This window comes from Crotalus tigris, unplaced genomic scaffold (genome assembly GCF_016545835.1).
Source record: "Crotalus tigris isolate CLP2741 ecotype Arizona unplaced genomic scaffold, ASM1654583v1 scf7180000024441.2113493, whole genome shotgun sequence".
Taxonomy (NCBI): domain Eukaryota; kingdom Metazoa; phylum Chordata; class Lepidosauria; order Squamata; family Viperidae; genus Crotalus; species Crotalus tigris.
In genome coordinates, this window is record NW_024100610.1 from 1,538,109 (window position 1) to 1,552,821 (window position 14,713).

General features: G+C 39.0%; 1 protein-coding gene across 1 annotated transcript; it reads right to left on the bottom strand.

The window, feature by feature from the left end:
• Positions 1 to 1,606: 1,606 nt before the first annotated feature.
• Positions 1,607 to 13,628, bottom strand: LOC120302943 (keratin, type II cytoskeletal 4-like). Its single transcript, XM_039331968.1, has 9 exons — positions 13,057 to 13,628; positions 9,759 to 9,976; positions 7,954 to 8,014; positions 6,891 to 6,986; positions 6,140 to 6,304; positions 5,381 to 5,506; positions 4,408 to 4,628; positions 3,397 to 3,431; positions 1,607 to 2,597 (listed from the first exon to the last, which is right to left on the bottom strand). The coding sequence occupies exons 1-9, from the start codon at positions 13,537 to 13,539 to the stop codon at positions 2,347 to 2,349; spliced, it is 1,656 nt and encodes a 551-aa protein (XP_039187902.1). The 5' UTR covers positions 13,540 to 13,628; the 3' UTR covers positions 1,607 to 2,346.
• Positions 13,629 to 14,713: the final 1,085 nt, after the last annotated feature.

Sequence of the window (14,713 nt, forward strand, 5' to 3'; positions counted from 1 at the left end):
GTTCTCAGGAACTTCTTTATTTCTGTTCAGCATACTGGTTACAAGACGCCGACAACGCCCAAATCTCCCGGCCTCTTTTATAGGCCATTCCCGGGCCAATCTGCAACATTTGGCACGCCAGCACCCGCGCATGCACGCAAGTGCTGGCGACAGCCAGTCTGGTCCCGGGCAGCTTGCACCTGCCCGGGACTGTTGCAATGCCCCGAGCCTGCTTCCACAGGCTCAGGACGTAACACTAGTATGTGATGAAGCAAAGGAACTGTCAGCTGAAAATGTGATTGCATGAGATCCACGAAGCATAAAGATCTTTGTTTGTGGCTCAGGGTTGAAATGAGGGGTCTTCAGCAAGTTCATTTGGCATTCTCTGAGCTTAATTGTTTTCTTGCAAATGTTTCATTACCCAGCCTAGATAACATCATCGGTGCACTGATGGTACTACCTAGTTTGGGTAATGAAACATCTACAAGAAAACAACCAAGCCCAGAGAGCACCAAGGATCCTTTATTATGTTCTTGCAGCACATTGTTCTTAACACACAAAGATGATTTACATTAAACCCTGGTTTAATTTGGAACAGATTCTGGGCAAATTCATATGTAGCCTTTCCATGAGAAGACTTAACCCTTGAACAAGAAACCCCTTGGTTTCACATGGGAAGCTGAAATTGTTGTCCATCAAAATCTAATCACTTTTTGTCAAGTCTGTCAATTTCATATACGTGTAACTTCAGAATATCTGTAGAACAAATGAAATAAAATCTCTGGGGAAGGATTGTCATCTTCTAAAATAAATACATGCAGCAACTTTAAATGAAGCCTCATGAACTCTGAATTTTGGGCTCATATCACAAATGTTACTACTTTGGCTTCAGTACTATATGGCAGGCTGTCTTCTCAGTGGTCTGAAAGGATGGGGTTTCTTTTTTCAATTTTCATAGATTATGGAGGCTATTAGGTTTAGAGTGCAGGGAAAACAAATATAATAAGAGTGGATTGTTGATATCCAACATGATTGCCCAAGATTATAAATTAGTATCCTACTTTTAAAGTAGTCTTTAAAATCAAGTTCAAAATTGTAGTTAAAATAGTTTATTTATTTATGAGACTTATATACCACTTTAAGTGCAAGCACTCTCTAAGCAGTGTACACCAGTAAGCAATGTATATATATATTTATATTGCCCCCAACAATCTGGGTCCTCATTTTACCTACCCCGGAAGGATGGAAGGCTGAGTCAACCTTGAACCGGTGAGATTTGAACTGCTGACCTGCTGAACACAGTCAGCTAAAGTGACCTGCAGTACTGCACTCTAACTGCTGCGCCACCTCACATTTTCAACGCTTAAAATATTATTGAAATTTGGATTATTATAACAGTCAGTTACTTTTAGGGACATCTGTACTATGAATGTGCAGTGATTTTCAGCAAGTTCATTTGCTGTGGACACACCTGATAAACTCATAGAAAAGACCAGGAGCCTGAGGAGTCTGCCTCCATTTTGGTTATATTGTCCAAGATCCCAACTATATGGGTCTGAGGTCTCTACTTCTACAGTACAGTTCTCATGACACAAGACCAGGGTATAAAAAACAGAACACATCAACACACTCTTTACTGAGGCTTTATTGAGATGCAGATAGTCATACACCCATAAAAGCGAATCAACTCAAAAACTAAAATGAGCAAAGTTTTCAGTGCCATAAAGAAAGAAAGAAAAAGAAAGAAGGAAGGAAGGAAGGTGGGCATAATTAGAACAAAGCTGAATCTGTGAAAATTCCACATTTTTTTTCTTAAATGGTCATGCTCTCAATAAGTGCTTAATTTTTTTTTCACTGAAATGATAAGGCCCTAAAATAGCACTTAACCCTGGCTAGGTGAAACCTATACTTTGTGCATGATAATCAAAAACTTTTCCATTCGTACCTAAACTTGTTCCAGGCCTTTCTCAGTTGACTATGGAGAAGAAGACCAAGAAAAAAATCCCAGAGTTTTGGAAATAAGGAAATGATTCTCCCTGTCAAGGCAACACAGGATCTATATTCCTATCATTCAATGGTGTGTGTATTGACCGACATAAGCACGCATACTTGAGATAAACTTCTATGAAGTGAAAGTGTTATTATGACTGATTCATTCTAATTGATATTTGGGCATGAAATGTAATAATGAGTCTAGGACAAAGAATGAAAGATCTAGATATATTCTGAGAAAACAGACACAGTGGTTGTAAGAGACAAGTTCTTTTCTCTGAAAGATGCCAAGGTTGGGATGGGTATGCTTGGTGGAGATCATCAGAAGAATGTTTCTTTGATCGAGCACGAGGTTGTCATTGCATCTGTTACTTGTTACTTCCTGCCTGAACTCATAAAGGTGGAAGAGGAGGAGGTGGTTTTTTTCACAATGGCACTTCCGCAGCTAGAGGAATATCCTCCTCCATACCCTCCTCCTACAGAACAAACTCCTCCACCACCTATGCTGCTTATACCTCTCCCACTTCCAGAACTGAAACCACCAAAACCACCAGATGATCCTCCAAAGCATACTCCTCCTCCGAATCCACTACCCATTCCTCCACCAGAAGAAGAGCCTATCACAGCTGGAAGAGAGAAAAAAACACCAAGATTATTACAAGTTTCATTAAAGCAAATGCTTTCCAGTGGTGGTAACAATGGAAACAACCATGACGTTGAATATGGCTGGAAACAGCTAGGACATTTGATTTGTCCTGGACATTCTTTCCCAGGAACTTGATGTAAAACTTGATGTCCATGCATGAAGCTCAACTGACCCCTTTTGATTGTGTTAAAAAAAAGGGGAGGAGGGGAAACCTCAAACTTCTATTTAGATGTCAGATTTAATATTTTTAAAATGCACACATAGACATAAAGTTGTCAAATAGCCATGGTGTAAACGTTGTGTTTGTGTGTGAGGAAGTGAGGGAGAGAGAGAGATTCAGCACCATGACCATAAACACACATATGCACTGTAAAGAGTCGCCTGTGGCGATATAAATAGCTATATAAACAAATAAATAAAATGCAGCAAAGATCATTACTAGAATCCATGGCCCACACAATGTTGATAATTTAACTATTGATCCTCTTTATTATTGGTCATGTAGAATGCTAGTGGTTGCATTTCATTAATACATGGAGGGCAGTTAATTCACTACTCCTGCACAATTGCAAAGTTGTGTAGTTAAATTATTACAATAACTTTGCATTAAATTCTCCTGCAGACTAGACTTATGGGTTTTAGATGAATATGACAATCATATGATACTCAACAAAAACCAGCTTTGCCGTGCACATGAGGGAAAAACAATTCATTCTGGATTTTTCTTTTAGTTATGAATAATAGGTTATGAATAAAAACATAAAACTAGTTTTACTTACAGACGCTCACAGCACTTTGGCACTCTCCAGACATTCTGTGGAAAAGTAGTATTTATAATATGTTAGTAATGGTTATGTTCAATTGGGTAATCATATAAAATACTAAAAATATATATGTAATCCATTGAAGAAATCCCTTTAAACTTTGCTAGTACCGTGTGCTATAAAACTACAACGAATGTACTGTAAACTCCTTGCTTGGTTATGAAGTTTATTACTTATAGGAAATAATTCAAGATTATTATTTTAGTCCTTCCAGTTCAGATAAACATGATATTTATCTCATATTACTCTGAGTGATTGATAAAAATATCTAAGTTGTGTGCACAGTCTCACCATGCCAATATGCTTAAATAAATCCTTATCCGAGTTAGGACATCTACATTTGTAGTATCTATTCCATGTAAGTCAGTGTTTCTCAACCTCAGAAGCTTTCAGATGTGTGGACTTTGATTCCCAGAATTCTGGGAGTTGGAATCCAGGCATCTGAAACTTGGTAAGATTGAGAAACATAGCTTTAGATTTAGTCTGTTTTTCAACACAATCACCTTGAAGCATTCAAAGGGCTGCACTCGGCCAGATTTTTCACAAGAGGAGGACTCAATAAATCTTTCTCTGGGTCTAAAGCTGCATTGATTTCTGAATAGAACACTGGATCCACACTTCAAAAGGTAACAAATGGGGCCAGGATAAAAAGGAACATGTGCTAGATTTTGTCATAAGTTTTTGTCATTAGCAATAGCAATAGCACTTAGACTTAGATACTGGTACATAGTGCTTTACAGCACTCTCTAAGCAGTTTATAAATGTTGCCCAATAATCTGAGTCCTCATTTTACCAACCTCGGAAGGATGGAAGGTTGAGTCAACCTTAAGTCAGTCAGGATCGAACTCTTGGCTGTGGGCAGAATTAGCCTGCAATACTGCATTCTAACCACTGCACCACCACTGTTCCTACATTGTATCTTCATGGGGATTTGGGATACTTGTCCATCTATTACATTTCACTCACCTGCTCTCCTCTCCTTCCAGCAATTTCCTGTAGGTAGCAATTTCAATATCAAGGGCCAACTTAACGTTCATTAGCTCCTGGTACTCCTTCAAGAGACGGGCCATCTCTTCCTTGGACTTCTGCAAAGCTTCCTCTAGTTCGGAGAGCTTTTCTCTGGCATCCTTGAGTGCCAGCTCACCACGCTCCTCAGCTTCTGCAATAGAAGCCTGCAGCTTCTCACACTGAAAGATAAGATAAGCTATTCTGTAGTAAATAGTAAGGTTAGCAAAAAATATTTCTTCCTGGGTCCATTTATTTATTTGTACCCCGCCTTTATTATTTGCACAAATAACTCAAGGTGGTGAACAAATCTAATATACCTTCTTCCTCCTGTTTTCCCCACCACAAAAATCCTGTGAAATGAGTTGGGCTGAGAAAGAATGACTGGCCCAAGGCCAGTAAGCTAGCTTTCATAGTTAAGGTGGGACTTGAACTCACAGTCGCCAACTTTCCAGCCTAGTGCCTTAGTTGTCCATCAGCTACCAACATAAATACAAATACAATTATAATTGTGTCCCTACTTCTCTCTGCCATTTTCTTACAGGCCTGAAGGACACTGGCACCTTCAGAAAATATACCAAAGTGATACTCCATAGTCCAAGAGGATTATAGGAGAAAACAAATAGTTAAAATAGGAGATGATGCTTCTAAGGGACTCTTTTACTGCTACCCAAAGGACATCAATGCCTCCCACTGATAACTCAATTGTCCAAGTTAGAGTGCACTAGGAAGCTTATACTGTAGTTTATGGAAAACAAGAACATTGAGGTTGTATCTTCTTGCTTGGCACATTTTTAATTTCTATTCTGTTCCCACTGTTGCAATTAAGGTATCAACAACACTGGTTCAGGCTAACTGAATGGTGTTTTACACATTAGGAAATTCTAAAGAAACTTCCACTTCCTCAAATCCTGCAAAATTTTTCTGGCCTTACCTGCTTCTTCACATTTTCTATTTCAGCTCGCATCCTCTGAATTGTCCGGTTCAGCTCAGCAATCTCAGACTTGGTATCTCGTAGATTTTCACCATGTCTCCCAGCCGACACCTGCAGCTCTTCATACTAGCATTCCACAAAAAAAAGGGAAGGTCAAAGGTTACATCTGAAAATCTTTGGTAGCAAGGTCCAACTAATTAAGGTTTCCCCCAAATGCTGTGATATATTTACAAAGCTGTCTCAAAAAAACGTGTGATTATAGCCAGTGCACTTTTTCAAACAAAGCTTGTCCACAATACAACTTTCTGAAGTACTGCAGATGGATTATTGGCCAATTTGACCAAAAGACCCTTCGGCATTTTAGTCCTTGGCAGCAGAGGGGCATAGATTCAATGCATAGCATCTACAAATAGGAGCTTGTCTCTGAAACTTTGAAAGGTGCCCTCAGCCAGATAAGCCCATTGATTGATTGACTGACTGACTAATTATGTGTCAGTTAGTGTCAGCTCTTAGCAACCACTTAGATTTTCCCCAAGAGGATGCTTCAGGTCTTTGATTAAACCCATGAGCTAATTCAATATAAGGTAGCTTTTAATGTCCACCCACTGTTTACTGTGTTTTCTAAGAGTGCACAATTCAGTGGTCAAAGCATTCCAAGAGAGCTTATTCAAATTTATTACATATCACATACCTGTGTCTCAGCTGAGGATTATTCTATATTGGAAAAGCCTGAAAGGAGCAAACACTTTGAAAGCTCACCTTGCATTGATACCAAGATTCTGCTTCTGCCCGGCTCTTCTGGGCAATGTCCTCATATTGGGCTTTAACCTCAGCAATGATGCTATTCAAGTCCAAGTTCCGGTTGTTGTCCATTTGAAGGACAACAGAGGTATCAGAAACACTTTGCTGCATCTGGTTCAGTTCCTAAAAAGGGAATCCAGTCAGCTTAATTAAACCCACCTGAACATATTAATTTTCCCCAATTTATTTGCTTCTTTATTATATCCTGTTTTTATTGTGTCTCTTCAAGGTGGTATACATATTGCTCACTTGTCCCCACAATAACAATTCTGTCATGTGTATAAGGCTGAGAAGAAGAATTGGCCCAAAGTCACCTAGCTCAGGGCTGCAATGCACATGTATGTGCACATGTGTGCACCAACCTGCTGCTCACATAGCCCGGTTCCCTCTCTCCCCCTCTGCCGTGCCACCAAGCCACAAAGGATGGGAGCTGCTGATCTAGCTGGCTTCTATGCATAAGGTCAAGGTAGGCCTCACCGCCTCAAGTTTCTGTTCCAGTAGTTTAACCAGTACATCAAACTCATTTTCATATTTGGCCTCTGGGAAGAATGTGTGTGTGTGTGTGTGTGTATGTGTGTGTTGACCAGATTTTGAGAACCTTTTGCAAAAGAACCCACAATGTGCTCTGCAAATTCCAAACATTCTCTCAGAACTAGGAAGTGTATCATATGCCAAGTTACTTATATTAGTGATCAGCACATTTACTTACAGCTTCAAACATACACCTCAGGAAATTGATTTCATCTGTTAAGGCATCCATTTTTGCCTGCAGTTCCACTTTGTTCATGTAAGCAGCATCTACATCCTGGGGGGGGTGGGGAGAGAAACAGAAGATGGTTCAGTCTTCTGCACATTTGATAATGAAGATGATAATAATAATCTTGATTTAAAGAAGGATATTATTTTTTCTAAAAATGGCAGTTTCAGAAGTAAACCACAACACAAGAGCCAGGAATGTTGTTCTATTACGTAGCAGTTATGCTTGTAAGAGCTCATGGACATATGGGAGAATGGTAACAGAAGACTCCCATTTTTTGTTTTTGTTTTTTTGTTTTTATTTTCACATCTTCCTTCAAAGTGCAATTTTCAGTCTGGCATGAAAGCATCTAAGCCTTTTAACCAAATATCAAAAGCAGCTATTCATCTTATCAATATCAACTAACAGCATCTTACTTCTCTTCCCTACTTATTACTTGCTATGGACATCTTCAGCTTCCTGGACAACGTAGTTCCTCTTGGTCAGTGCTCTTTTATATTAATCTCTAAAATAGTGAACCTGGTGTTCAAGCAAATGCCATTCTTTTACAAGCAGCAACATAGAAGAGGATATTATAAGAAACTGACACTGTCAGGCACCAGTGTTGTTCAGATCAGTACAAGTTTATTCCACACTATCTCTAAACAAAAATCTGAACTACTAATGGTCAAGGCAAATTGGGGGCAGATAAGGGTCAATGGAATTCAAGGAGGGCTGGACTTAGGTCTCTTATGGGTGCAAAGGGACTCCAGACTGATGACAGGCTTGATCCCCTCCCTTGGGCTCAGCCTGGTCATCTCCTACAGATACCATTTTAGAATTTTTCTCCCTCAACTCACAAAGGAGTGGGATTTACTGCCAACAGTGTTGAAGGCAAGCGTAATTTAATGGAAAGGACGCTGAGAGAATATCCTAAGACCTTCAACCAGCTGAGCTTATTGCTACAATCAGCCGCTCCTTAACTCAAACCAATTTTTCCCTTTCATCCCTTCATCATTGCAGTTGAAGCACTTACCTTTTTCAAGAGCACAAAATCGTTCTCTGCTGCTGTACGCTTGTTAATCTCTTCCTCATATCTGACAAAGAGAAAGAAAGATTAAATTTCTCCTTTTGAGTGTGTCTGATACTATGGTCTCCAACATATCGTTCATTCGTCCACACTTTACAAACTATTCCAAATTCTTTAAGAATCTTCAAAAAGGTAAAGATTTCCCTGTCCAGTTGTGTCTAACTCTAGAGCACTGTGCTCTCTCCATTTCTTGGCTGAAGGAGCCAATATTGTCCAAAGACATTTTCCATGGTCTTGTGGCCAGCACAGCTATATGCTAAAGGTGCATGGACGCTGTTACCTTCTCACTAAAGTGGTACCTATTTATCTACTCTCATTTGCATGTTGTCTAACTGCTAGGTGGACAGGAGCTGGGTCAAGCACGGGAGCTCACTCCATTGCACAGAGCAAATCTCAAACAGCTTTCCAGTTGACAAACTCAGCATCTTTAACCACTGAGCCATTGTACCCCCTTGCAAAAATCTATACTTTGAAGTTAATAATAATAAGGACGCGATAGGTGGATAAAAATATCAAATCCAGACTAAACATCTGGCAGATTGTGTGATGAAGCATAATAATAATCTGATTGACCAACCATAATAATTTAATGTTTAAACTTTATTAAAAACTCTTATTTTTCCACAGTGTGCTCATACTTGTGGTGCCCTATTTGGCTATTTTATTTTATTTTTTTCTAGATAGGGAATGTGGAATAGGATTAGTCATGACTTCTAAAATATCCTAACAATCAAACCCTTTGAAATCTTTGTGGTGTACAAATGAAAGAAAATGAGAGATCGGTTTACCCTTAACTGTTATGTGAGTGATTCAGCTTCTACAAGTTTGTAACTCATATACTGCTTTTCATTGTTTATCAAATTTATTCAGGCTTATGGCCATCTAGATTAGTGTTTCTCCAGCATATGCTGCCTGAAGAATTCTCAACTCTGAAGTCCACACGTTTCAAAGTTGCCCAATTTGAGAAACACTGTACTAGATGTTGAGGAACATAGGTTTCCCAAGCTTGGGCTATTACAGTATTATTTTATGACTGAAGATAACACCTATGTTTTGAGCAATATGAAGCAAATACTATACTAAAAAATTTCTGGAATTCAACCATATTATATTGGTCTAAATTATAAGCGTTTTAATGGAGCAGGTCCTCCCCAATCCTATATATATTCCCTAAAAACTGGACAGTGTGCAACAGCCAAGATGAAAAATGTTTCATGAAACAGATTATTGGTAGGATTCACAACTAAGGAGAAACTTCCTGACAGTGAGAACAATTAATCAGTGGAACAGCTTGCCTCCAGAAGCAGTAAATGCTCCAACACTGGAAGTTTTTAAGAAGAGACTGGACAGCCATTTGTCCGAAATGGTGTAGGGTTTCCTGCCCGAGCAGGGGGTTGGACTAGATGACCTCCAAGGTCCCTTCCAACTTTACTACTATTACTATTACTATACAGGGAGGGAAGAAAGGAAAGAGAGAAATGCGCTAAGATATGTCTTTCTATTCATAGGCAAGTATTTCCAATATATGTGGTAAATAATTAAGCATGTTTGCTGAAAATAAGGAGGAAAAAATGATTCTCATTTTTAGGGAAATGAATCCTCTTGTAAAGAAAAACCACTCCCTCAAAATGTTATGATTAGATTGTTCCACCTTCTTCATCAGATTGGACATTTACCTAACAAAGCCCAATTTTCATGAAAGTAGACAAAAGAATATCAAGAAGTTTTAGTTTGGATTAATCTTCTCTTACTTATTCTTGAAATCCTCCACAAGGTCTTGGAAGTTTTTCAATTCTGATTCAAGTCCTCGTCTCTCATTCAGAAGACCATCCAGCTGCCTCCTTAGATTGCTGATATATGCTTCAAAGAAGTGATCAAGATTTTTTTGACCACCAGTACCTTGGCCCTGTTCTTGTAAGAGTTTCCATTTGGTCTCCAATACCTTATTTTGTTGCTCTAGAAAACGAACCTAAAAAGAGAGTGGAGCAGAGAGCAGAAAAGCAGAGCAAAAGGTTTATATATTCATATTCTAATAGGTTGTATGTAACAGGGACATCTCTGGATTTTTAAGCATTTGATTCTAAGATATTATTTTATCTCTTTACCTTCTACAATGATTCAGAGTGGATTGTTTAGAAATGTTCTTTCTACAAATTCTTAGTATTACTGAGTGTCAGAATTCAGTCCTCTTCACTGTCTCTCTAGAACAGTGGTTCTCAACCTGTGGGTCGGGACCCCATTTCGGATCGAACAACCATTTCACGGGGGTCGCCAAACAACGCAGTCCGCCATTTTTTTCCCCTTTTCCTTAGCTGTGCTACTCCCTTTTATTCTATTGGCTTTTGAAAGCCAATAGAATAGACTCTCTTGAATAGAGTCTAATTCTATTGGCTTTCAAAAGCCAATAGGAATTGTCCAGGCTGTCTCTGCCCTGCTGAGCCCGCCAAAAGTCCCATTCTGCAAACAGTGCTGCACCAGTTGAGTAGTCCTCGACTTACGACCGGTTGAGTAGTCCTGGACTTATGACCAGTTGGGGGTCGCGGCATTAAAAAGGTTGAGAACCACTGCTCTAGAACCTTTATTTACTGATAGCCTCTAAGTCTCATCAGCCAGTGATTGGCACCCAGGTAGCACTGAGCAGAATTTTAAACCAGATGGAATATTCCTCAACTCGATGGAAAACATTAGCATTCTGGTGGATTTCTCATTATAGTGAAGACACTCCACATAGGACAATGTGCTTACTGCCACTACAAACATGCAGTTTGAGCTATTAGCAATATTAAAACAAAGAATATTGAGGAGACTACATCAGTAACAGTTCTTAAGCATGGAATGTGATAGACTTTTCATTTTATATCAGTGAAACCTTTTAAGAAATATACTAACTTAAATATGTACTCCACTACAACAAATCAACCAATATCTGCCTCCAACACCAGCAAATTCTCAACTACAAAATGTGTAATACATCTTCACAGCTGAGCTTCATTTACCTCAATGCAATCCTTGGGGCATTCTTCTTGACTAGACTCTACAGAAGATTCCCACATACATATTCCCACATAAGATTAAACATTTTATTACATATGAGCAATACAGTAACTAATGCAAAAGTAGTTTGCATCCTTAGAATTTATAATCTAAGTTTCTTCTTCTTGCATTTTGAATTAAAGAACATGTGGTAGGTCAACTAATGATCTGGGGAGACTGTGTGTTACATATATATATCAGTGCTATCTAGCCTGGAAATCACTTCAGCAGGTTCTCATAACCTTTCTGTTAATGCTAAAAGTTAATATCAAGACTTATCAACAAAGTGCCTTGGTAAGGCCACACTTGGAATACTGCATCCAGTTTTGGTCACCACGATGTAAAAAAGATGTTGAGACTCTAGAAAGAGTACAGAGAAGAGCAACAAAGATGATTAGGGGACTGGAGGCTAAAACATATAAGGAACGGTTGCGAGAATTGGGTATGTCTAGTTTAACGAAGAGAAGGACAAGGGGGGACATGATAGCAGTATTCCAATATCTCAGGGGCTGCCATACAGAAGAGGGAATTAAGCTATTTTCCAAAGCACCTGAAGGCAGGACAAGAAGCAACGGGTGGAAACTAATCAAGGAGAGAAGCAACCTAGAACTAAGGAGAAACTTCCTGACAGTGAGAACAATTAATCAGTGGAACAGCCTGCCTCCAGAAGCAGTAAATGCTCCAACACTGGAATTTTTTAAGAAGAGACTGGACAGCCACTTGTCCGAAATGGTGTAGGGTTTCCTGCCCGAGCAGGGGGTTGGACTAGATGACCTCCAAGGTCCCTTCCAACTTTACTACTATTATTAAGTGGCTAAAGCATTGGGCACAACAGAGCAATTATCATATCAAAGGTAATTTGAAATCATGCTACATGTTGTTGGCAACCATGGCCTTAAAATACTTTCTGCAACAGGAAAAATATGTTTTTCCTTTTTATACTAGAGACATTAATCTTTTTTCCTGGCGTCACCTGTCTGATGAGCACATGAACAAGCACATCTCTAAAATAAGTTTTCATACCACTAAGCCTCCAAATAAGTGAAACCACAGGAACAGGAGCGCTACATCTTCCACAGAACACTCACAAAAAATGCTAATCCAGATTTACCACATAGCCACCATCATTGCCTCTTTTAGCATTAATTTCAGTTCTCTCTCCAAACCATTTTGGATCTTTTATTTTTTTTTCCTTGTATTTTCCCCTACCAGGCTCACAATCAGGGTCACCCCTCATATTTAGAATTACAGGCTTTAATTCCTTTTCCATAGGACTCTTGCTGTTGGCTGAGAGATATTGCAAATAAAAGTCATTGGAAAGAACGAGCATGTGTGGTATCACTACTGTGAATGAACAGTTAGTGAACATGGTTAGTGACCTGAGCCTAGCTAAGTGTCACGAATATATCTAGTGCACATCCTGTAATTGAAGCCCAGTAGATCTACTATCAACTATTCTGCCCTTTGGCCTGTCTTTTCTCTACTGATTTCTTATTGACTTTTTGTTAATTCTGACAGCATAAGAAAATTGTATAAAATGCAAAGTAATAGCATATCAATAGCATAAATTTCAACAACTGATAGTCAAATTTCTCCTCAGCATTGTGGTACGTAGTAGTATTAGTTTGCCTTTAGGCTTAGAGCAATCTTTGGCATTTCTAGCACTTCACCAAACTACAGTTCTCAGAATTCTTTGAGAATGAACCATGAAGTTACAGATTTAATCACAGTGTTTTTTTTTCCTTCGTTTCTGTTCTTATTCTCCTACATCTTTAAAAAGCTATTATCCCCTCAAGAACTACATGTTATCATTTCTCCCCAAAGTATACATACTATATGAAACAAGGAGTTGAGATTTAGTGACAGCATAATTAGTTATAAAGCTTTTAAAATCATATATCTTGAGATTTTCTGTTTTTAAAGCAGTTCATAAATTCCATGCACCTTAAAGTATGCTAAAGAAAGTAAGGAAAGGTCTAGAAAAATAAGAAAAAAATATTTTTGCAACTATCTCACCTTGTCAATGAAGGAGGCAAACTTGTTGTTAAGGGTCTTGATCTGCTCTCTCTCTTCTACCCTCACTTTCTGGATCTCTGGATCTATCTCCAAATTCAGGGGCTGCAGGAGATGCTGGTTGATAGTCACCTCCTTAATGCCTCCCGGTGGGCAAGCTGGGAAGGCATTACCAAAACCATAACCAGCACCAAAGCCACCACCAGCTCCAAAGCTTCCACCCCCTTGGCCGCAACCCCCACCAAAACCTGAACCAAAGCCACTGCCAACTCCACCATAGGAGATTCTCTTGTTGCCCCCTTGATTAAGATTATATAGGCTTCTGCTGCCAAAAGCAGCACCTCCACCTCCACTACGGACAGAACATCCACGGCTTGCGGAAACACTGTTGAAGCTCATTCTTTGTCCGCCTGAGAAGCAAGCTGAGCTGGAGCTGAATCCCTTGTTCCCTCCTGACACACTCATCCCAAAAGACTGGCGAGACATGACAGAGGATAGCTGGCTGGTGGCAGTGACTTTTTCAAGGAAGGTGTTCCTAGTTCAGAGTACAACTGAGTCCCTATCGCAGCAAGGCGAGAATCTTCCTTTTTATCTGTTCAGAGAATTGGCTTGGGTTAGAGGGGAGTGGAAAATCAAGTGCTCTTTTTTTTATTATTATTGTATTCCTGGGCTTAGGTGTGCTTCGAACCCTCCCTCTTGCACAGTGCCAGAAACTGACCTTCCCTGAAACACACCCCAAAGGTAAAGAGCCTGACTGTGAACTCTAGACAACCCCAGATTATCTGCATCACCCTTCTTTCAATGGATGTTAGATGCTGCTATGACTACTGTCTGTATGATAGGGTTTGGCAAGTTTCTTTGACATTCTTTAGCCCTGCAGGAAAAATAATGCCTTAAGATACATCCTAATCCTTCTCTTTTTCTTAAACCTGATGGCAGATTATTCTTTTCAGCAAGTACAAGAAAAAACCTCTCCAACTTGCTTGGTCTAAATTTAAAAAAAAAAAAAAATCCACACCCATGACTGCACCACCCAACCCTAGATTTTTTTTTCTTGAACTAAAAAGAAAAGAAGTCCTTTAAGAATCTGTCTGATTTCCCAGTAGAAGAAAAAACATTTTCTCAGCACCATTTTACATACATACATACATACATACATACATGCATGCATGCATACATACATACATACATACATACATTCAGTCAAAGATAGCCTATGTATCTACTGTCCTTCCAGAAAGGAATTCAAGCTAACACAATTCCTGATTATCCCAAATTCATCAATCAATCTATAATTCTTAATTATAGAATTATGATATCGGGTGGTATCTTTTCCTTACCAAAGCAGAAACTTTGTTCCATCAGCATCTCTGCTATGTACTGTTACCATCACTTGAAAATTTCCAGGAAAAAATTTCCAGGAATACTGTCTTTCCATTCAGTATTACTTTTTAGTTTAAATTATACAAACTAAAAATATATAAAAATGAAAACAGACAGTAGAACCTATTATTATTTCTTTAACACCAAAATTCATGACATTTTGCATAAGTCATGTCCTTATCCCAAGTTGTTTATAATCCAAAATTAATGCACAATTTGAGTTTTATGAAAATAACAGAATAAGAAATCATGTGGTCTAACAACTACTGAAAAATAA